The following is a 23,094-nucleotide window of genomic DNA, read 5'->3' as shown; positions in this document are numbered from 1 at the left end:
ACGTGTTTACTGTTTTAAAGATGGATTACCTATGGGGAACCTTAAATAAATGCGATGAGGAATAGTTTCTGCTCACCGCCCGACTTACAGCTGAGTGACATCAGGTGTAGAAGTATTAGTTAGCCAACGCTTGCACACTGTTTGGCCAGCTTCGGTGGTAGATTAGTGAACAACAATACTGGGTTGATAACAGTGCCGAAATGATTGGCGGAAATAATGGACTTCTGATTGTGCCCAAGTCCTCCACGTCGGCCAACTCCTCCGACCCCACATCACCAAGTACAAGAGGGATGAGACACATCTATCCGAACACCACGACCGTCACCGGCGCCATTGCCGACAGGCATGAATCACCATTCAAGCGATTCATCAAGCTGAAGGGGATTCACTACCCCTCATCAAAACCAAACATGCATCTAAAATCCAAATCTCTAATCTTCAAAATATCAAGACATCAAAATAACTAAAACTAACGCAGTGCGAAATCCAAAATTCTCAAAAAAAAAACGGTCCAAAACTAACCGCCAAAAGAACTTCCCCCCACTACACCGACCCCTCTCTCCGCTCAACAACCTTCCCCACAAAAACCTCCATCCCATTGCCGCCACCTCCGGTCCGATTCTTCATAACCAGCACCTTTGCGCCCATTTCAATCCACTCGGCACCTGCCAACTCAAAGCCAAACCGTCTCACCGCGTGTCCACCAGCAATCTCATCGTCATTACCATCATCGTCGAAGCCAAACATATCCACCTTCTCGGTAGCGGGAGGGAGATGGTGTATTGGCGGCGGGTCGACGGAGACGACACGTGCTACCGCGCGCACGGAGGCAATGTACACTATCACATCTATCCCGACGGCGATACTCATAGCGGCAGTGTCGTTGTCGTCGAGTTCCGCGGAAAAGCCGGTGTACGATTTCATCCACGGGGATTTCCCGGGATGGGAGCGGTTGAGGATGACGTTTCCTTTTCGCAGCCGCAGTTCTTCGGGCTCCTTCTCTTGCGGTGGGGAGGCGAAGGTGACGGCCTTGAATGGAGAGCCGCGACGGCAGATGTCGATTGGCTGTGTGACAGGGGATGGGTCGGCGGCAGTTATGGTTATGAGAGTGTCAGGATCGGAGGCGGATTCTTGCTCCTCCTCGTCGATAGGGATTACGCCAATAGTGCCCGCTTCCGTAACGAAGAGTGTCGTTACGGGAAGGCGCAGGCGCCGTACGGAGACCACGCGCACGAGCCGCCATTCGTCTTCTTCGATGTCGTATCGTCTCCGTCCGCGACTGCCGGGTGGGCTGCGGCCAGCACTTTCATCGCCGCTCTCGGGGGAGCGGGAAAGGAGACTTCCGTGGCCACGGCCGGCAGACACCGATAGCAATGAGGAGCCTAGCACTGTTGGAGTCGCTATTGGAGTCGGTGTCGCGCTACGAGACCGATGGGTTTCGACGCCGGAGTAGAACGGACCAACGACGAGTTTATCTCCGATGGAGACCTTGCCGTAGCGGACGTGGCCACTAACTACTGATCCGCCGATTTTCTGGTCTGAATCGGTGGATGGCTTCATTCCGTAGACCTCCTCGACATGGAACAGGGTCGTCAACTCAGGGTCCCCTTCAAACTCGTCGTCTTCGGCGCTAGCCTCGATGTTTCTGCCGCTTCCGGTGATGGCCAGATCTTCAATCCCCTTCATGACTCCGGTAAGACTGGTATTCGGCAGCGGACGGACTGCATCATCGGCGCACGGAAGTACCGGAGGCTTGGGCATAGGCAGGTTCATCAGCAGGTCATGGACCAGATTGATACCATCACCTTTCACTGAGCTAGTAAACACGATGGGAACCGCAACGTCAGGCTCTGCCGCAACCGCTGTGCAGGTATCCATAATCTTTGCAGACTTCTGGACCATAAGCGGCCTCTTTCCGGATGCCTTTAGTGTGCTCAGAACGCTTGACAGTACTGCCCTCAACCCAGTCTTGGACGCGATATCCATCTTGGTGAAGATGACGATGAGTGGAAGATCAAGTTTAATGCATAGCTCCATGTGGATACGACTGGCATCGCTAAGCCCGGGGGTGCCGTCTTCGCTCTCGCAGTCGTTCGCAGGAATGATAATGGCGGCATAGTGAGGCGCCCATCCAACCAAGGAGCGAACTGTAGTCCGACGATACTTGAGTTGTCCAGCGGAATCCGACATGAAGACAATTCTTCCACCCTCGGCCGCACCATGAATATCAGTCCATGAGGAGATATTCCCGGTAGCGTAATTGACCACCCTTGATGCGCCATCATCGTCAGGCTCTGGTTCCGCACCCCCGAAGAATCCGCAGTCTGCATCCTCGTCGCTCGGCGGTATCGAACCTTCCGGTTTGTATCCTACAATCTCCCAGGCAACCGAAGAGGTAACACCGGTAACCAATTCATGCCTGTGTCTGAGTAAAGAAAGCCGGCTCTTTCCACGCCCATTATCCAGATCCCCGGTAGTCAGGGTGCCCAACAGGGTACTTTTCCCGCAGGTAGTGGATCCCGTCAGCGAAATCCTCAGTTGCTCGGTATGATTCGATTCGGCCGGCCGTGAATCCCCACCCGAAGTAGCATCCATTCTATTGGTCCCATCATAGGGTTTGATGAGTGCTTCCGCGACCCACAGCCTCGCCCCCAATTTCGGAATGTGGAACTTCTCGGCATCGGCAGGGTCGACCTCATAATGCGCCAGGTCCGGGACTTCTTTGAAGTTTTTCCCCCTCCCATTCTTAGCCTTCCCACGCGCTCGCGCGATCAAATGCTCCGCCAGTTTAAACTTTGCATGGTCGACATCCCTTTGTTCCACCGTCTTGACAAAGACTTTCCGTGTTACGGTAACGCTGGTTCCGAGCTTTTCGGCCATGGTGCGCAGCACGTCGAGTGATGCCTCCAGCTCTTCCTCTTCTAGTCCGATGAATGTGCCGTCGTCCGCGATTCCGATCTCGTAGAGCGCACCTTTCGATTCCTGAAGGAGCGAGCTGATGGCCTCGGGTGACTTCGATGCAAGGCTAGTTCCGTGGTATCTAATCGCGCGCGCGTCAGCGGCAACATCCACCATCACAGACCGCAGTAAAGAGTGACCTACGAAGTACTCTGCTGTAATCGCCACAGCAGCTGGGTAGTCAATTGCTCCAAGCGGCCCTCACTCTTCCCACCTCTCACCAGACTGAGCTTGTACTCGGTCGGGCCGATCTGCGGTTCTGCGGCAAGGCCATGAACCGACTCGCCATCCTCGGTCATCGCTTCCCCACTGTCCCCGTTCACGACCAAGCCGCTACGGCAGCGCGAGGACGACGTTTTGAGATGGCCCGGGACATCGGTCATGACCTGTTCTGGGTCATCGGAGGAGGGTTGCGGCGTTGTGGACGGCGAGCTCGTCCACGGGGATGCCGGCTTCGGCGGGGACGGGTTGTAGGTAAAGATACTGGACATGGTGGTTTGATCGCGGGTCTATGGGGGATGCACCTCCGGGGATTATCTGCGCGCGCGCATTGGTAAGTTGTACTCGTAACAGTTGGCCACCGAGGCTGGACATACCTGGTTTTTAACACGAAGGCCGCCCTTAGATGTCCCAAATCCTTTCGGTCCTTCAACAGAGCAAAGATTCAATTCAGATGGAATAAATTGGCAAATAAGAGAAAAAAAAGCGGATTGTTCTCTTCAAACAGCTCCGGTAAGGGTAAGGAGATGACGTTGGTTTAGATTGCCTATCAGGGCAGCAAGCAGGAGTAATAGATGCAGTATAACCAGGAACCAGGTTGTTTTTGTAGTTATGCGGTGAAGATGGAACATCTTGGGGTAGAGTGGGATGCTGAAGCTACTGTTCTTCCTTTGGAGTAGGTGAGAGGGGAGTTGCCGAGCTGATGCAATGCTGAGTTACTAGATGGAAGTAGCTAGAGCGCCAGAGAGCTGGTGGGCTGGATGGGCTGAGGATTTAGGCGGACATCGCGTTTATCGCGTTCGAGAGGTTTAGTAGTCGTGGGTATCCGTCGTCGTTTGAAGGGAGGAAGTGGTTGAATGGGCGGGAATGGGGGGGTGGAGGGGCCTTTAGTAGGTAATGGCTTCTTCAAGTCCAGATCAGTCAGTCATCCACAGGTGGTCAATGACTCAGGTTTGTGAGACACTCAGGGCCTATTATTACATACGCGTGATAGGCAGAAAGTTGATCAGGAGAAGGAAGCGGAGCCCACGACTTTAGAACCCAAGCTTGGTGTTGCTATTTGGCGATCTGACAGCTCTCCGGGGGCAGTCGGCTTGCGCGCAGATGTGGTCAGAAGCAAAGGAGACACGAAAATTATCTAGAGCCGCACAGGGAAGGAGCCAGCCAGCCAGGCTAATGACCGACATGCAGCCAAGACATCAAGTGACTCATAAATCGTCATTCGACCATAGGGCCGCTGCCGAAACTCTTATTGAAGAGTGAGGGGTTATGATGATGACTAATCTCACCTGACTTCCCGTGCACGGTTTGTATTGTGGAGCGAATATTCGCATGGAATATGGATGGCGAAGGTTGGCATGGGATATGAAGACAAACCTTACAATCACTGCCCATTATTCCGAACTTCTAAACTCCTTTGGACATTGTAAGGGAGAATCGTCTCCGGAAAAGGCTTAGGAAGCATGTTACTCCAAACAAACCGGCTGGTTGATGGGTGAGTTGGTACATAACCGTTCAATATGTAGGGTAGGTACATCCCTAATCGCATCATATGCAAGAGGTATTGCTTCTTGGTATATCCACCGCTCCAAACCACCAGCGTGACCTGGGTACTAGTTATGCTAATCGATTAGGGATGTCACTTTGTCAGAGCGTATGATAATCGTTTCAAGCCGATCCGATTCCCTTGTGCAGCTACCGGAAAATAACAGAATTGACCGGAGTCTTTGGCCATGGCTCGCAACCGAGGCCGAAGGAAAGACCATTTCCTTCGCACGGTGGACGAAAGAAGTACATAACGGTGAAAAGGATAAACCTCCCTCGGTGTAGCTTGCGAGGTTCTGGCGGATGTTTCCGCAGCGGAAATATCACCTTCGTTTTTTTGTTTCCCTCGTCCGGATCGTTTTTTCTGGGAGGCAACATATCAGTTAGATGAGCCAAGGGACAGAAGGAAACATATCAACCCAAAGAAATGGTGTTAAATGGTTGATGAATAAAAACTGAGGAACGCAATGATTTTCAACATTTGGGAAGGGTTCCAAGAACTTTTGCTGCCAGTCCTGATCAACATTTACTGAGTGACAGCACCCGGTGCGACCTCCGTGAAGCTTATTCGGAGTTATGAAGGTTGGCGTCATCAAAGGCTTACGGTTATACACAAAAGGTCACTCGTAGGACGAGTGATAATATATGAGTAATATTTATTCAGGACGAGTTGATTTTGCTTCTGTCGGCCCGAGGCGGATGGGCAGGGGAAGTGGGGCGCCGCATCAGACTGGCCGATACTGGGGCTTTCACCTCGACTGGCCAGGGCGGGTAGGAAAAGGAGTTCGTTGGTTCGCCATACCTAGTCTAGATAGGCTGCATGCGAAATAAAACAGGAAGATCTCTCTCTCTCAAGACGAGTTGGATGTTCACAGCTTGTAGCACCGCACTTAAACTTTGATCGAAATCATTTTATATCGTTCTCCTCCACTCGCTCTCTAGTGGTCATCTCATGGCACCAACACTCGGTTGCCCTTTGGTGTTCTTGTCCTCAGGTGCCCAATGTATGTAGAAATCGTGGTTCCTCTTGTAGCCCACAACATCCCATTTCCTTCCCCACGATCTGTTTACAGGTAGGCGGTATGATATTTCACTTCCAGTGTTGTAGCAGTCAACCGAAAGTGATGTGTACAAACGACGCCTAGATCTGACGGTTCGGAGCGGCAAGGTCAAGCCCAGATATGGCACGATACAAGTGCGAAATATCGACCGTGGACCAGCGCTCGTGCCGCGAAGCTACACACTGGTTCCCTAATCCAGTGACCGGAGTTTCTGCTGTGTGTATCAAACCACTCTAGGGCGGGATGGGAATGCCGGTGCCTATCATATATCGACATCCAAACTGTGATCCGGCAAATATTTCCAGCACAGTTTAGCCATACAGACAAGACCGGAGGGTCAATCTTGCTATCAGAGTCATACCATCAAAGATGGCATTTGCCCTCACCGAGTCTGTGGTGCACATGGGCGGCGGGAGGCAATACCGAAGACGTCGTTGAGCCAATGAGACCGCTGTCACGACTGGAGCCGTTTGGTGTGAGATGGTAGGGCGAGATCGGTGAGCTGGAATGGGGTGGGGTCTGACAGACAGCTGATGGTAGGAAGTATGTGTTGCCGCGTGGAGGTTGTTGTACGGAGGCGGGGAGGCGATGGAACACAGGGTGGCTGCCATGGCAGATGCTTTGGTGCGGGTCAGTTGCTGTACGAGGATGGCGTTCTCACGGATAGGGCGTTGCCAATGATAAAAAGCAAAGGAACACAGGGTGGCTGCCATCGAAGATGTCTGGGTGCGGGCCAGTTGCTGTACGAGGATGGCGTTCTCACGGATAGAGGGTTGGCATCGATATACATAAACGGCTGTACTTCCCCCACTAGGTAGCCCTCGACTGAACGCAAACTTGTGTTTCTTTAAATCACTGATTGTCATCTGCGCCTCCATCATGCATCCTCGCCTCAATCCTACTCATATCCCCCGCACATGTCATGAATCAACGTCATGCTCGCTTCCAGCAGTTTCCATGGCCTGGAGCACTGGGGGTGGCATCTTCCGTGGCCTAAAAGATTTCTGATTCAACCAATGAGTTGAAACCTCTTCTTTTCTCATTACGTTTCTTCCTGACACGAATGCCCCCGATTCCCCGAAACTGCACAATTGAATCCGAATCGTAGTTCTCATATAGCAATCGAATCTGCAATCATGAGTCTGGACAGGACACAAGACAATGTTCCGCGAGGATATTTGGAATTTTGGACTGTAGAGGTGGGGGAGGGGCGCACCTATTGGAAGTCAGATGGTAGGGAGCTGACCGTACGTGAGCATGTATATGGTCTACCTCTATTGGATAGTTAGAATATGACGGACGACGGTCCAACAGCCGGGATAGCCGCGGTGGCCAAATCTAGTAGTTAGACGCTGTGTGACGGTAATATAGTAGTGGCTCACTTGATTCGACTAGGCCCCTCGGTTGAGATACCCGGAGCCGTTCAAGAATACTCTACCGTACGCAGTCACTCTTGGGTGATTCTGTGCTGCGCATGGTTTACATCTCCCGAAACAAGCGAGCCCGGTGAGCTGTAAGCGCCGCGAGCCTTTTCTCGACGCCGTTCCGGCCTAATTGAACCAAGCATGTGTGGTGGTTAAGTGAGAAGGGCCTTCCCTTATAAGCCATTAGGAACCGAATCCGGCCGCACTGGGTGGCCGGCGCTGTCAAATGCTCATGTACACGCGTGCAGCGGCAAGATTTATTGGATTTCTGTGCCGGGTCCCAAGATCTCACACCAGGCTTGTGACCGTTGTGTATGTTGCTTACAACCTAATCTCTAAGACACATACCGGTAGTCTGAGGAGAGAAACACCAAGAACTCTGGGGGAGGGGGTTACTAGATTCTCGACACACGGGGCGGGTGGATGTATTCCCGTGGAATATGTTCTTACAAGATCTGGAAGGCGGGACTGGGTGGTGGGGGAGGACCTGGCCTACAGAACTGCGTATGATAAGCATTCCAGCTTCACCGACCAACTATCAGACCTTATGCAAACACCATTGACAAGACACGCGGCTATGACGGCTGTCTGATCGATCAGCTTGCGCCGCAGACTCTACGGCGCATGCTGCACACACAATTCTAATCCTCTCGGCGCTTGGGGGGAGATAGACAGTGACAGCTATCGTCCACTGTTTCCCTTGGATATCTGATTCAGTGTTTGTTGGACAGACTGCGCAAAAGTAATCCGTCCAGTCCATGGATATCATGCACTGGATACGACCTGCAGTCGACTGCAGTCATTGCAGTCCGATGTGCACTTGTTTGCACAGATGACCGATAAAAAAACACCTTTGGGGGCTGAAACTTCCATATCACGCAGCATTCTTGCACGTTCTCTTCTGCCATCGTACATTACTACGGCGATTGGAATGCTTGAAGAGATTGCAGAGAGATCGCTGCATTGCCGCCTATCGGCAGGATGTCGAGGTAATGGAGGAGATGCTTCATGCTTTGTGCTTTGTGCCAGGAGGACCCTGAGTAGTTCGGGTGTGCTTATGGTCATGTATGTACGTTATCAAAGAAAAGAGCAGACTGAGTCTCACAGTACGCATTTCTGTTCGACAGCTTTGAGTGTTTGCTTCTCTACCTCTGCCGCCCCCAGAAAGCCCATCGGGATGTAGGAGTCGACACGTAAGCCTTTTTCTTCGTTTCTTGGTATTGGACTGCAATCCATTCTGCCCTGAATTTTCTGGACAAGTCCGTCCGAACAATGCCCCTAGACGTACTGCCAAGATAATTCCAGTCCAGCCCGAGGTTCAGGACGGACGGACTGGAGTATGTCGACCACTGATCTGGTCCTAATCTGGCCAGGATGACACCGGTGGTGGCCAGCCTTACTCCGCGGCGCCATAGAGTTTTCCCGCGCGAAATTCCTGGCTCCAGATTCCAGTGTCACGCCACTACGATCATATTAAGATTTATATCAAGATTTATATTGTGTTCCTCTTCTCGATATATCTCGGTCTGATGAAATCGTAAACAGTAATGGCTACGCAGGCCTTCCGATCTGGCGGAGATACAAACACAATCGTCGCCTTGAAGACGGTAACAATGATGCGTGTGCATGCCATCTGGTGATCCGGGTATGATGCACCCACGGATACCTGGTGCACACGCCGCTTGGACGTCAATGCTCACCACCCATTCCCTGTGGTTGTTTTTTGGCACTCGAATTACGGCGCTTTGGGCTGTTTGACAGAGAAGCGGAATCAAGACGGTGTCGATGAATCCGAAAATTCTGCTGTGCCGCTCAACCACCGAGTAAAAACATTGTATGATACGTATTTGCAAGTTGAAGGGCCATAATGCGTTAAACCGGCCACTATTGGCGTTTAACACTTCACCCCGCTACAGCCCATGTGCACCGGGTTTTCTTGACGAATATAAAGGTTGCTTCGCCAGGTCCTCGGGTACAGGCGAGCTCTTTCGTTTCCCTTCCATCTTACGCCGCACGCAGGCTGCAGCTGAGTAGGGATCCATGGATCCATCCTTTCGTCTGGTGGACGGACCATATCACCGTGACCTCACGTCTGGCGCGGCACTTCCTCCCCCGGGATGACGGCACACAGACACACCCACACAGACACACCCACACAGACACACCCACACAGACACACCCCCACATGCCCCGGAGAAATCGCTTATGCGGCGGACTCAGGGACCCTCCAGGTCCATCGGCCTCGGAGGGATATCAGTGCGGGAGGCAAGAATGAACTTCAATGAGGTCCAGCTCGGCTTGCGTATGCCTAAGCAACCACCACGGAGAACTTGCGGGGGATAAATACTAGATGTATTCCAGATTTCTCAGAAGACCCAATCTAGCCCCAGAGCATTGTACAGCAGCAAATCCAGCGGAACGGAACGAAACGGCCGGCCTCTTTTCTAGTCAGTGACTTTGATTATATATTTATTATTATCCAATATGACGAGCGGTGGTGATACCAAGCTCCCGACTCTTAATAACGAGGGCCTCTCGGAGTCCTCGATTAATAAAGACGGCCACTCGGAGCCCTCAATTAATAGCGTTCAGCGTGGCAGCGCTGCTTTAGGGTATGCTTCTTTCCCTGGCCTGGCCTAGGAGTTCTGCCATGTGGCGGAGTTCGACCGATTGACTTTGTGCACAGGTCGTCAGCAAGCTCTTCCTACACGGAAACGTCAACTGCCACGCCAAACAACCGAGATGCCAGTGTGGAAATCTTGCCAGCCGCGGTCCACAGACCAAATGACCCTGAGAAAGCCGAGTCCCAAGAAGACGGAGCAACCGTCGACGTCGAGAAACAAGAAGATTGGACTGTCCACGCAGGGCATGAATTAGCGGAGAAACGTCATGGCTCGGTGGCACGGAACATTCGGTATCGGTTGATGTCCGTCTACAGACGACTGTTCTCGATTGTATTCTTGGCGAACTTGGGGATGGCGATAGCGATTGCGGTGACGAAGAGGTGCACGGTGGAATGGCTGGCGGCTGCATGTTTGGGAAATTTGACGGCCACTGTGGTGATGCGGCATGACCATATGGTCAATATGTTGTTCCGGAGCTTTGCGTCGGTGCCGAGAAGCTGGCCTCTGTGGATCCGGCGACACTGTGCGAAGGTCTATACTTTCGGCGGCATCCACAGCGGCTGTGCGTTCTTTTCGGTTATCTGGTTGATCTGGTTAACTGGAAGCCTCACTCACAATTACTGTCACGGCGTGCAAATCGTAAGTCTAACCTGCCTTATATCTATCTATTATTCTGGACTGACTCTATAAAGCAGGTAACGATGCCCACCGTGGTCCTCTGCTGGACCGTGGTATTGCTGCTCTGTCTGATGACCACCTCCGCCTACCCCACCGTCCGCCAGCACTACCACAACTACTTCGAGATGACCCACCGCTTCGCTGGCTGGCTCTCGGTAGCTCTGGTCTGGGGCCTAATCGTCAGCCTGACCAAAGACACCACGCACTTCGCAGTTGGCCCTTCCCTCGGCCGTGCCCTGATCAACAGCCCAAGCTTCTGGTTCCTCACGATCATCTCCCTGTGTCTCGTATACCCATGGCTGCACCTCCGCAAACTCAGCGTGCAGACGGAAGTTCTGTCGTCTCACGCCTGCCGCATCTACGTGAAAGACCGGTCCTACATCCGCCCCTACCCCGGCTCTTTCGTGCGGCTATCCCAGAGCCCACTATTCGAATGGCACTCCTTCGCGGCGATCGCCGAGTCGGGCGAGGACAAGGGCGACTACTCGGTCGTCGTCTCGAAGGCTGGCGACTGGACCAGCAACGTCATTGCCCATCCCCCAACGGAGATGTGGTACAAAGGCGTTCCTAGTATATAATCCCCTCCTCACCGCTTTCCTCCACACGCATAGACTAACCACACGCACAGCCTGCGGCGTCCTGCACGTCTCCAAGCTCTTCCGCAAAATTGTCCTGATCGCCACGGGCTCCGGCATCGGCCCGTGCCTTGCCGTGCTCCGCTCCGGCGAGGTCCCCTGTCGGGTCCTGTGGAGCACCCGGTCTCCGCGCAAGACCTTTGGCGACGGCCTGGTCGGCGATGTGCTCAAGGCGGATAAGGACGCGGTGATCTACGATACTGCCTCTGGCAGCCGTCCGGACGTCGTCAAGATGGCGTACTCCATGTATCGCGAGAGTAAGGCCGAGGCCGTGGTGATCATCAGCAACCCAAGTTTGACGTACAAGGTCGTGTACGGCCTCGAGTCGAGGGGCGTACCTGCTTTCGGCGCGATTTGGGATAGCTAAGGGCAGGAAAAGCCGGTTGCAAGGGGGAGGGGGAGAATGGCGTTTACTTGCAGTGGCGGGTTGGATCGCTCCTGGCTTTTGGGTTTGATTTTCACTTGTTACCTTTACCATTTGGTTTTTGGACTGGACGCGGAGATGTGGAGGGATTGGATTGAATGTACATATTGGAGGGTTAGGCTACAGAATAATGCATTAATGCTTAATCAGACCTCTCCCATGGTCCGTCCCCATGGAGAGGGACCCGCAAGATCTATCGGCCCGTATTTGAAACCGCATCATCGCTGTCAGCGTCCAGGCCAGAGTTGCATGGTATGTAGCGAATACGTTTCGGTGCGGCTGAAGATATCCCCCCTCTTTCGCCTGGACGAAACCTTCATTGGCCTCTGGTCCCAGAACGGTGATTCATCTGCATATACCTCGCCGAAAAGTATAGTACGTCACACAGCTGCCTGGCTTAATTCCACCCATCGCACCCCGGCGTGCGCATCCATTAGGTGTTGTGCGCACACCGCAATGGTCTCCGCCAATAGCCGATTGACGACGGCCACTTGAGCGATGGCCAATGATCAACAGTCAACGGCGAGTGGTCAATTCAACCAGGCAGACAACATTCCTGAAGTCAGCGGGACCAATCGAAAATGCCCAGAAAGTTTGCTGGAGAGGAGCGGTAGCACAGCGTGCGAGGCCCAGTACATAAACGCTATGTATTGACTTCGCCGGCGTGGGGTCTCCTCTTCCTCTTCCCCACCATAACTACCACTCTGTCGCTATCGATCACGGAAGAAGACGATGTCGATATTCTTCCCCAAAAAAGGCGTGAACGCACTCGCCCAGCAGCCCGAGGTGAGTGCATCCCCCCATCCAACCCGCCATGAACTTCGAATCCACCGAGCTGACTTGCCCGCCTTCAGGAGGCACACGTATACGTACCCGCCCAACCCAGCACAAAAGTCTACGTCCACCAGCCGCAGCTCATCAGCAAGAAAATCTGTGTGCAATGCCACTACCGCAAGCCAACGTACTACGCCGAGCTGACTCTCGACCGCCCCGACTTCTGCTGGGTGTGTCTCGACTGTCTGCAGTTCATTGTGCGTCGGGCAGTCATTGCCGGTGAAAATCCGGCCTGTCCGAGAACCGGGTGCGTAGGGGCGTTGGGACATGGGGATACAAGGGCGCTCGACGAGGTCCGGATCTACGAGAAGACGTATTCCCTCCCTCCCCTTCTCCGGCATATTGGTCGATACTGATTTTGCGGCGTGGGGCCGCGAGGTTGGTAGATATAAACTCGCGCGCAGTCCCGAGCCACAGATCGACTGTATAGTGTGCCTGTCCTCCCAACCGATCTCCGCCTTCCCGCTCGCACCCACCTCCTCCTGCACGCACCCGCGCACCGTCTGTCTCTTGTGCGTGCAGCAGCTGCTAAAGTACTCGCTCTCGGGCGCCGCATGGATCGATCTGCAGTGTCCTAAGTGCAGCGCGGCGTTCACCGCGTGCGACGTGCGGCGCTTCGGCACGCCTGCGCAGAGCGCCGTGTTTGCGGACCGCGCTACGAGAAGGTTCTTGCAGTCGCTGCCTGAGTATAGAGAGTGCATCTCGCCCGGATGTGGAAGCAGCCAGCTGCACGAGGGAGGCACGGATAGTCCCATCGTCACCTGCCGCGCCTGCGGGCACAAGACGTGCTTCAACCATCGAGACACGCCGTGGCACGGGGAGCTGTCGTGCGAGGAGTACGATGAGGACCTGAGGGTGGCGGGATTGCCGGGGATGATGGGGGAGCGGGAGATGGGGTTGGAAATGAGCGAGAAGCTGGTTAGGGAACAGACGAGACCGTGTCCTGGTTGCAAGTTCGATATCATGAAGACCGGCGGATGTCAACATATGACCTGCAGGAAATGTGGGTTCGAGTTTTGCTGGGGGTGTAAAGCGGATTATGCGGTTATCAGGAAAGTCGGGAAGAGTGGCCATAATGAAGGGTGTATCTACAGTGTAGCGTAAATTCATGGAAGACTTGTTGGATATTTGATGTTTCTTGTACCTATGTGGCATCGGTCATGACTCGGGGGAAGGGGATCATTAGCGTGCAAGGCTTGGGACACAGCGGTCTCCAGCATTTATTCAGTTTGGACAAAATATGTCTCGATGAATTGGGATGTGAGATTTCCGCGCTGTTTGAGGGGGATCCGGAGGTGGCCGTCGGCATCCCGTGACACGGTAGAGTACCGTATTCCACGCAAACGGCTGCATGTGAGTGCATGAGCGAGGAGTCTTCTCGTACATATCGACGAGTCCGCTTCCTCTCGTGCTACATTCCCGTTCGCCCCGCAATCCGCATATCCTTCTCCTGCCCCCGAAATCCGCAACCCATCTGCACAATGAGCACTCCCGACCCCGACCCCGACTGCCCCAGCACCCCCACCACCACCGGCACAGAGACGTACCTCAGCGGTGGCTGCCACTGCGGCGCGAACACATACCAGCTGACTTTGCCAGCGCAACCATCGCCGCCCTTCCCGCTCGTGGACTTCGACCACTGCACATCCTGCCGGCGAACCAGCGGGGCGCTGCTACAGGCATGGATAATCCTTCCGCAGAGCTGGGCAGTCTTCCACATCAGCTCGACGTTCGACCAATCGCACACTGTGTACGCGTCGTCCGTCGTCACCGCGGGCGCACTGCGGAAGGAGCTGGGCGGCGGCGAGCCGAAGTCGCTGGTGCACTATGCAAGCTCCCCCGGTGTTTCTAGAGCGTTCTGTGCGCGCTGCGGAACGCATCTGGTCTATAGCCGCGTGTATGAGGAGCGCGAGGCGGGCGATGGGCCGGAGGGCGAGGGCGACGGGGAGGATTTTGTGGGCGTTAGTTTGGCGAGTTTGGATAAGGATAGCTTGGAGAGGGCGCCGAGGCCGCTGCAGCATACGTGGTGGGGCGATGGCGTGCCCTGGCTTAAGGAGATGATTGCTAAGGGGTGCGAGGAGGGGGGGATCGGCGCGATGGAGAAGTTGGAGGGGTATCAGTAGGTTGCGGGCAGGAGTGCGGGTGGTGGTAGGGATGATAAATGCTGTATGTATATGCTTGCAATGTCACCAACCCCATTGTCTCATGCAAATCGCGATCCCAAGTAGAAGTAGCCGGTATGCCATTAGTCCTGCCTACTCGCCAATAGCCCCACCAAACCCCACCATGCGTATCTTCCTCGCATCCCTCGGATGAAACTCGGCCACCTTCGCTCTGACCAGAAACCTCGCAACCGCACTCTCCATCTCCAACTCGACATACGTATCCGCCTCCATACTCTTATTCATCAGCGTTTCCAGCAGCCCCCTCATCTCATCATCCACATCCTCCTCTCCCTCCTCCTCCGCCCTCCCCCTCCTCTTCCTCCCCGCGCGAAACGCCTCCTGCAGCGTCATCTGCCCGCTCGCCCTCCCTACCGCCCGTTTCGCATCAACACTCTCCACCGCCAACTCGGCCACCGGCCCGCCCAGCTCCTCAATCTCCAGCAGCGCCTTCAACCTCGCCCCAAAAAACTTCTGTAGCAACTTCATCGTCCTCGCGGCCCTGCGTCTCGTCTCCTTAACCCTCGCCTTCACCTCCTGCACCCCCTCCGCCTCCCCTCCACCCCCCCTCTCAAGCTCCTGTACCCGCCCCTCCAGCGCCTCCCCCAGCAACCTCGCCTCCCCCGCCCTCGCCCTGACCGCAACCAACTCCCTCCTCGCCTCCTCTAGCGCCGCCCTAGCACGCACCACCGCCTCCTCGTTCCCCTGTATATTCGCCAGCACCGCGCGCACAGCCAAGAGCGTATTCAGCGCGCTGCCGGCGGGCGGTAGGTAGCCAGTGGTGGCGAACGCCTCGCGGTTCGCGACGACGCGGGCGCGCAGGTGGCGTGCGCGATTTGGGGCCGAGGGCAGCTGCGAGGCTAGCGTAGAGATCAGGAGCTCCTCGTCGATTAGCAGCCGGCGCAGGGAGGTGCTCGTCGAGGCGAGGTCGGCTTCGTGCGTGGCTGTGGAGGTGGCGAGGGGCGGTGCGGAGGTGCTGGTGTGGGCGTGGGAGTGGGAGTGGGAGTAGGCGGCGATGCGGGAGACGGTGCGCAGGCGCGAGAGCTCGTGGATGAGATTGGCGTTGAAGTGCGGGGCGGAAGCGGATGGCGAAGTCATTGCTGCTGCTGCTGTGGTTGGGTGGTGGACGGCGGGAAGACGCGTTGGTGAAGGCGACGCGTTGGTTGGGAGCTAAATTGGCGGTGATGGGCTAGGTCATGTGATTACGATTGGCCGGGGACTCTCACTAATAATACGCCAACCCTATTACGGAAGTTCGAGTGTTCTGGAGTATATAGAGGACCGAAATATAGCCAGTACTCACCGCTGAAACACAGTTCACGAGTCACGATCGTGAAGAAACCTATCTAAATATCTATCCATCATTCTACTATCGCTATTCTACCAAGGTACAAAGTCCACATCTACTCACGCCCCCCCCCCCCCCCCCAGACCAGCAAAAGAACAAACTTCCCTTCCCGCTACCACCACGACGCCCAAACACCTCTTTCCCGGGTATCTTCACAGCCATAACCTTCCTATCACGCCCCCGCAAGATCCCAACACGTCCTCTTGACCTCCTCGCCAGCCGCGGCCGCGCGCTTCTTCAGCATGGTGGCCATCTCGCTCTCCTCGGCGTGCAGATGCGCACCACTCTCCTTGAGCAGCCTAACATTCTCCAGCTTCCCTGCGTCCGCAGCAAGGAACAGCGGGGTTCGTCCGTCGCGATTCCTAAGATGGACACTGGCTCCTTGGCTCAGGAATTCGCGGAGGATTCCTAGACCTGGCGAGATCGCGGCAATGTGCTGTTTGCAGAGGCGTCAGGTTAGTATTTGACATGATGGGATGATATGATAGAGAAATGGGAAATAGGCGGGGCGGGAGCGTCATGGAAGACAGATCACACGGAGACATGGGATATCAGAAGTAAGCTGCCACTCACCAATGGCGTATTCCCCGAATAATCGAACTGATTAAGCAAGAACTGGTTTGACTCCTTGATGATGATACGGATGTCGTCCAGATTCTGATCCTGGATGGCATAGCCCAAAGCACTCAATGAAGACAAAGCTGGCGGGAGCTCAGCATTAGGATGTGAGAAATGGATCTCCGATTGCTCCGTGAGCTCTCCGCGCATGGACCGGGACATGAGTTTTCTAATTTCTGGTGCTGAGAGGGTCGGGTTTGCGAGGAGACAGGATAGTTTTGTAAGTGCGGCTGGGAGGGATGTCAGCGCGATGGAACCGCAGAACGAATGGAGAATGGAATACCCTCGGTGGTCATGTCGAGACCGAACACAACTCCAGCTCTAGCCAGCGCCGTTGCGGATGCATAGAGAGGACTGACGGTCCCCACCTGGCCTTAAGACACCGTCAACTATAGTTCGCCCATAGACAGTGGAACACTTACACTGTGTGACATTCACGACGACGATACCCCGCTCAATCCCATCCCTCAACGCATCGGTAAGCTCTGCATCCTCCGGAGCATTCCCGGCACCAAAAGTCTCCAGGATCAAACCCCTCAGCCCAGGCAGCTGCAGCACACCGCGGACCATCTGCGGCAGGATTCCCGGGAACACTCGCAGACACGCCACATGGCTCGTTTCAAAGTCCGTCTGGACACTGAAAGGCGAGATCCTGGACGGGCGTCGAACGAAACCCCAGTTCACGGTAGTCGAAATCCCGACCTTTGCCAGCGCCGGGTGGTTGGGCGAGGAGAATGCAGCGAAGTCGTGCGCGTTGGTCTTGGTTGCCCGGTTTCCTCGGAACAGCTTATGGTTGAAGAACAGACACACCTCGGGGATCATGTAGTGGCCGGCGATGATGAGACTGCCGAGGAGGTTGTCCGTGGCATCGTTGTGCAGCTCGGACATTGGTGCCTGAGAACCACTTTTTGGCGTTAGCGATTGTGCCAATCCACGTCGGCAGTATGCTCACGTCAAGATCACCGGCTTTCCGAGGTTGTTGATCATGAAACTCAATGCCGAGCTCGTGTATGCCAGACTATCGGTTCCGTGTAGGATCACGAACGAATCGAATAGCTGGTAATTGCCTGGAGCCCGCGTTAGAATCCTCACAACCGGCGGATACGGGAAGCCGTACGCTCAATGGTCTTCGCAATCTTGACCCAGCCCTTGGCATTGATGCTGGAGCTATCAAGCAATGGATTAAACTCCAACCCGACGAACCGTACGCGCCTCGAGTACTTTGACGGCGGAGTTCCTGCAATTAAAGTCAGCGCAGATTGCCGGCGCGATAGGTACCCCCTCCGTCCCAACATACTCAAAGTATCCATCATCTCCACCTTCCCGTCCTCCATGACCACGGGCACCGGTTTCGGCGGTGACCCATCATTGAACGACGGCCGAGGTCTCAGGGCATTATCCAAAAACCCGGTCGCCTATTCCCATTCGCATCAGCGCAGCCCAACTCCGCACGCGCACGCTATCGGTTGGAACCAACCGGAACATAACCATTCTCGCTCCTCTGCATGCAGATGGTCCCGCCAGTCATGATGATCAACACCCGACTCTCGGGCAGGTTATCCACCGGCTCGACATTGAGACTAATGCCAAGGTTGAGATTGAATGTCGATGCTGTGGGCGACGGTGCCGCGGTTGTCACATTGCTGCGGAAGCCGTTGTAGAACTCGGTCGGTGGTGGTGGCGGAGGCGGGGGTGGGGGCGCCATGGTGGGGTTAGGTAGATGAGACGATCGCGGGAGTCCGGTGTCGTGCTTTCGTCCGCTGTCCGTTCGCTAAGATACGCGGGCCGGAGGTGGATGGGGACTTGAGACCTAAAATCAATTGAGTGCGAGGGGTAGCAGTCGAGCTGTCAAGCTGGAGCTGAAGCTGGAGCTGCGACTTTGCGATGGCCGATCTTAGCTGAGTTAGCGGCCAACAACAGAAGGGGCATATGGTTTATAGTTCTTGTCGTGTGACTCCTCTTTGATTCGGGAAAGGAAAAAAATGTGTCTTTCGTCAGGGCAGATACCGTAGAGTAGCTCCCGTCCCGCACGCATGTCTCCATCTATTTATCATCCTCGATCCCGGAACCTGTTCGTAGAGGAACCCGCAAGCTGCAGAAGAACGTTGTCAGAAGAGAAAAAAAGAAAAAACACCGCCCGCATATCTACGGCATCGGATCAGCGTGCATGATGTGCAAGGGCCGGCTAGAAGAAGAAGTATCTACTTGTTGAAGAAGAAGAATCCAATCATCGCGCATCTGTGCAGATGCCCTCCCACATGATCCGCCAACCGTCCCCCGCTTCTGTTACTCCAAAGGCATCTTCAAGCGAACGTACCGTACAGCCAGAAATGCACCCCAGAGTTCGAGGAAAATCCGAACGGCCACGACCAAGACCACGCTTCCGCCCGCATATGGCCGGTCGAAGCATTACGCACGTACAAATTGTGAGCGACTTAAGCCGTCGCGGTCGATGAGCTCCGCGTCCGATCGACGGATCATGACTGCCTTATGTATGTGTGTCTGGGGGGCTTCTGCTTCGAGAAGACCGATGGAGAGGGAATGCGGAATGGAGCGGGTGGGGAGGAAGGGATCTCTACGGGCTCGAGTCGACCGCTGGCCGGCCGATGGGGATGGCTCGAGCTTGCGCATCTTTAATTGGTGACCGGTGACGGCGCTCGGAGGCAAATATGGGCAATGGGCATCCAGTGTCCACGTGGTGCTATTCGCGGACGCTGGCAAGCAAAATGTAATGCATTCCCACGATCTTTCCGACGTTCTCGTGGCGATACCTACTTGCATACCGTATGCGGAGACTCAAACAAAAAATACCGGTATATCCCAGGAGCTGGCGACTGATATCACCAGTCCAGGCCCCAGATTACAACACTTTGGTAGCTGGCTTTCTGCAGCAAATCCATGACTAGAATACCAACCTCCTTTCTGATCCTCTCTGCCTCGTTTTGTCCTTTCCAGGAGATGGTCAACTACGGAGTGACGGAACTCGATCCTCCGCATCCATTTCCACTCTCTACCGTATCCTCCTTCACAACCAGAAACACAACCACACTTCTTGTGGACACTCCTCGGGCGGCCAACGGCCCTCCTATGCCACTACTCAGCACACTCGTTCAAGATGGATATTGTGTCGCGGGGCTCCAAAAACCCAGTAGGTCTCAGGAAAGAGATATCGTCCCTTGGAATGGACACTCAGCTTCAAAGGTGGCGATGTAAAATCATAAAGAATCACCAGTCAAGCGGTCCCCCGTCCTTAAGGGTACCATATCGTCAATTCTCTAGAGAAAACCCCTTTCTACTCGGACAGTGCGTTATGGTGGGTGTCCGTCGAAACGTCTTAGAATATTACCATTGCGCCCCAGGCCGAATAGACGCCGTGGAACGGCAAAGCGCAGGCACCATGATCAGAAACCCCAGCGGGTGTCCGTGCCTTTATCACCACCCCAGACCCCACAAGCCCGCTTCGCTTCGGCGGCGAAGGGACTGCAGACTGCGGCAATGGCCCGTGGATGGTGGCGGTACATTCCTTCTCCCGTTCGCAAATCGCAAACCGCCGGTCGAGAAAGTTGTCACTCGGCCAAGGGATCGATCCACTTGGTGCAAATGCATCACTCTTAACCGGTCAGTGATCACTTCCAGCTCAGCTGGCAATGACTCGGGGAGTTGGTGTATGTATGGTGGCGGCCGGAGAGGCGCATATGGTAGCTGGGTAGATAACGCCAATACAGAGGTAACCACTGTTCGCTTTCAGATATAACCACCATGCCAACTACCTAGATCAGAGCACAGCACATACCTACATTGAACTCTATATCACACATTGCAGAATTCACCACCCCCACAATCATATATCCATTCAGCCCCCCAGTAGAGTGCATACGTTGGAGATGCCTTATTAGCGCCGCTCCCCTTGACAGCGGACACTGGTGACTGGATGCACAGTCCGGCCGATAGTCACATATGTAGCCACAGCCGCACCGCATTATCGAGAACATTCCTGGCCCAACCGGCCACCAGATCTCGTTAGTTCCCGCCAGCACGACGGGAATCCACACGTGCTGTAACGCAACGCGGACTGTGATCGACTGTGCTCGACGCTGGGATGCCCCGCTGGCCCCGCTGGCACCGTTAACACCGCTGCAGGCTTGATATAAATCCACTCGCTCCCCTCCTCCCCGCTGCTGCTTTTCCCATCCCATCTCCCCACATTCCTATTCACATCTACATTCATCATGCTTAAATGCGACGTGTGCTTCCGGTACTTCGAAACCGCCTACGCGCTGTCTCAGCACTCCAAAGCAAAGCTTCACAACTACTGCGACCCGTGCGATCGGTACTTCGGCAGCGAGCATGCGTTGCGCCAGCATCGAGAGAACTCCAGTCGCCACGTCCAGGAGTTTCGATGTACCGTCTGCAACGGAGAGTTTGCTTGCGAGCCTGCGTTGCTGTGGCATCAGTGTGTAGCGCCGCCGGGGGGGACCGCCGTTCGCGTCCGCACCCCCGCCGCCGTCCCCACCGCTGCTACAGAGGTCGTCCACCACAATAACTTCTGCACCACGTGCGAGCGGCAGTTCCGTACCGAAGAGGCGTACGAGCAGCACATGGCGTCGGTAGTCCACAAGCCCGTCTGTGAAGACCTGTCGTGTCCCTCGTGCCAGAGGACGTTTGTCGCGTTGTCGGCGTTCGTACATCACCTCGAGAGTGGGGGGTGTGCGGGCGGCGCGACGAAGAGGTTTGTGGATAGGGCTATGATGGCGGCGGATCCAATCGGGGTACTGGTGGCTGTGACGGGTGGGCATGTTGAAGAAGAAGATGAAGATGACGAGGACGAGGACGAGGACGAGGAGAGTGGAAGTGAAGATTACAATGAGGCGTCTAGAAATGAAGACGTCGAGTCGGATATTGATGATGAATGGGGCACCGAAGACGACAGCGACTCCGACGACAACGGAGTCGTCATCTTCACGCCGACCTCCTCCAGCCGGCCGTGCTCCTCTCTCTCGCTCACGCTCCCCACCCGCCTCGACTGCCGCCTGTGTCCCGACCGACCGGCCTTCATCAATGCGCGCGCATTGGAGCAGCACATGGCATCTGCCGTAGCGCACGCACCGCGGATCTACCACTGCCCGACGGCGTTTGGTGGCGGGCGGCCAGAGAAGAGCTTCCGGGCCGCGAGCGCGGTCATTCAGCATCTCGAAGCAGAGGCGTGTCGTGGTGGGTGGAAGACGTTGAACGCTGTCGTCCAGATGCTGAATAAGAGCCTGAAGAAGAGTATTGGACTCGATGAGGTTAGGCTGTTGAAGGGTGCCGTTCGGTCGAAAAAGTGGTAGTCGCTGTATGTAGGGCTGGATGGCCGGGGTGCGGCGGGGTTCAATGGCGGGGTTAGCTACACACAAAGCTTGTTTGGACACTAGAGTGGGTAGGTTCATCTTATGTAAGTACTTTGGTACGGTACATCATAGTGTATCTACGTTACTCGGGCGCTGACGACGTCGAGGAACCGAAAGATATGACGATATCGATACCGTAGCTGTATCAGAAGACTCCATGTTCTCCACTTGATTTCTGCAGGTCTTCTGCTCTAGATGCACCTCCAAACTTCAAAGTGATATTGAACGTGAGTCGGTTCTTCTCGGTCAATCAACGTCCTCTGCCAATTCAGATTGGAACAGTGGAACCCGTACGCCTCAATCGATGCAGCCAAAATTTCCACGCACGAACGAGCCCAAAAAAACCGAAACGGGGTCGAAATCAATTTTCCTCTACGCCATGCTATGCGGCCTAGTAGTAAATGAAAAGAAAAAAGAAGACAACAGCCTGTCAGACCTCCATCGTCGCCCACCCTCATTCCCACCGCTCATACGAGAAGTATACGAAAACTTAGGTCGAGATCATCACCCACCCATCCCGAAGGACCGGCAAAAACAGGCTTCACTCTGGGGCAACGAGGATATCGATCATCGTCCAGGTTGGAGATTCTGTGGCTCTTGTTAAGAGTTCAGATGAGACGATTTACTATAGAAATGATCCCTAAGACAGTGTATTAGTGATGTGTTCGATAGATCTCGACCGTAGAGTTGATAGTAGGGGGTAACTCACTATGAAGTAAAATCGCATAATTTTCGATGGAAGGAGGGGAGGGCCTCTTTTATAAGAGTTGGAATGCGGCTCTCCGTCGACGAAATTTTTCTTCACTAGTTTGGCCAGCCCTACTCACACGGCCGGAAAGTTTTAACCCCTCCCTGCTTATCTGAGATTAGATCTGTAGCTGAGGATGAGCAATCACTACGGTTGAGCCAATCGCAGCCACAGACCTAACGGGGAAGATTATTCTTTCCGGCCGTGTGAGTAGTGATGATGCCTTGTTCGCCTCGAGAGAGATGCATGGAAACCATTCAGCGGAAGGCGGAGGGGAGCGCGTCTGCGGCCAATGGCCGATCTACATACCCGCCAGGATGATCTGCGGATCAGATTAGGTTGGCGAACTATCGATAGCTACCGGTACTTTACCTACAGTAGCATAGCCCCGCTGATCGTTCAAGGCTGTGGGAGCCCCGCCTGAACGAA

General features: G+C 54.7%; 7 protein-coding genes across 7 annotated transcripts; 4 read left to right on the top strand and 3 right to left on the bottom strand.

Moving 5' to 3' along the window:
- Positions 1-505: 505 nt before the first annotated feature.
- BZA05DRAFT_133993 (uncharacterized protein) lies at positions 506-3,845 on the bottom strand. Its single transcript, XM_051478827.1, has 3 exons — positions 3,555-3,845; positions 3,103-3,495; positions 506-3,040 (listed from the first exon to the last, which is right to left on the bottom strand). The coding sequence occupies exons 2-3, from the start codon at positions 3,447-3,449 to the stop codon at positions 544-546; spliced, it is 2,844 nt and encodes a 947-aa protein (XP_051336901.1). The 5' UTR covers positions 3,450-3,495; positions 3,555-3,845; the 3' UTR covers positions 506-543.
- Positions 3,846-10,536: 6,691 nt separating this feature from the next.
- On the top strand, positions 10,537-11,807 carry BZA05DRAFT_406322 (uncharacterized protein; the record flags this gene model as incomplete). Its single annotated transcript, XM_051484498.1, has 2 exons — positions 10,537-11,079; positions 11,138-11,807. Coding segments are annotated over exons 1-2 (869 nt in total), but the record flags the coding sequence as incomplete, so codon positions are not given.
- A 62-nt stretch (positions 11,808-11,869) lies between these two features.
- BZA05DRAFT_133930 (uncharacterized protein) lies at positions 11,870-13,696 on the top strand. The gene is made up of 3 exons (XM_051478826.1): positions 11,870-12,354; positions 12,423-12,715; positions 12,789-13,696. Exons 1-3 carry the CDS (start codon positions 12,301-12,303, stop codon positions 13,504-13,506), a joined length of 1,065 nt encoding a protein of 354 aa, XP_051336899.1. The 5' UTR covers positions 11,870-12,300; the 3' UTR covers positions 13,507-13,696.
- Positions 13,697-13,883: 187 nt separating this feature from the next.
- On the top strand, positions 13,884-14,525 carry BZA05DRAFT_447333 (Mss4-like protein; the record flags this gene model as incomplete). Its single annotated transcript, XM_051487151.1, has 1 exon — positions 13,884-14,525. One exon carries the CDS (start codon positions 13,884-13,886, stop codon positions 14,523-14,525), a length of 642 nt encoding a protein of 213 aa, XP_051336898.1.
- A 94-nt stretch (positions 14,526-14,619) lies between these two features.
- On the bottom strand, positions 14,620-15,144 carry BZA05DRAFT_406317 (uncharacterized protein). Its single transcript, XM_051484497.1, has one exon. The coding sequence runs from the start codon at positions 15,051-15,053 to the stop codon at positions 14,658-14,660; it is 396 nt and encodes a 131-aa protein (XP_051336897.1). The 5' UTR covers positions 15,054-15,144; the 3' UTR covers positions 14,620-14,657.
- Positions 15,145-15,989: 845 nt separating this feature from the next.
- BZA05DRAFT_406314 (asparaginase-domain-containing protein) lies at positions 15,990-18,623 on the bottom strand. Its single transcript, XM_051484496.1, has 8 exons — positions 18,008-18,623; positions 17,828-17,945; positions 17,648-17,767; positions 17,483-17,597; positions 16,953-17,434; positions 16,814-16,903; positions 16,486-16,760; positions 15,990-16,348 (listed from the first exon to the last, which is right to left on the bottom strand). The coding sequence occupies exons 1-8, from the start codon at positions 18,233-18,235 to the stop codon at positions 16,085-16,087; spliced, it is 1,692 nt and encodes a 563-aa protein (XP_051336896.1). The 5' UTR covers positions 18,236-18,623; the 3' UTR covers positions 15,990-16,084.
- A 2,136-nt stretch (positions 18,624-20,759) lies between these two features.
- On the top strand, positions 20,760-21,857 carry BZA05DRAFT_420873 (uncharacterized protein; the record flags this gene model as incomplete). The annotated part of the gene is made up of 1 exon (XM_051485669.1): positions 20,760-21,857. The coding sequence occupies one exon, from the start codon at positions 20,760-20,762 to the stop codon at positions 21,855-21,857; it is 1,098 nt and encodes a 365-aa protein (XP_051336895.1).
- Between the last annotated feature and the right edge of the window lie 1,237 nt (positions 21,858-23,094).

This window comes from Tricharina praecox (genome assembly GCF_024521635.1).
Source record: "Tricharina praecox strain CBS 144465 chromosome Unknown BZA05scaffold_23, whole genome shotgun sequence".
Lineage (NCBI taxonomy): Eukaryota > Fungi > Ascomycota > Pezizomycetes > Pezizales > Pyronemataceae > Tricharina > Tricharina praecox.
Note: the sequence above shows the minus strand (reverse complement) of the source record. Positions and strands in the feature narration are given on the sequence as shown.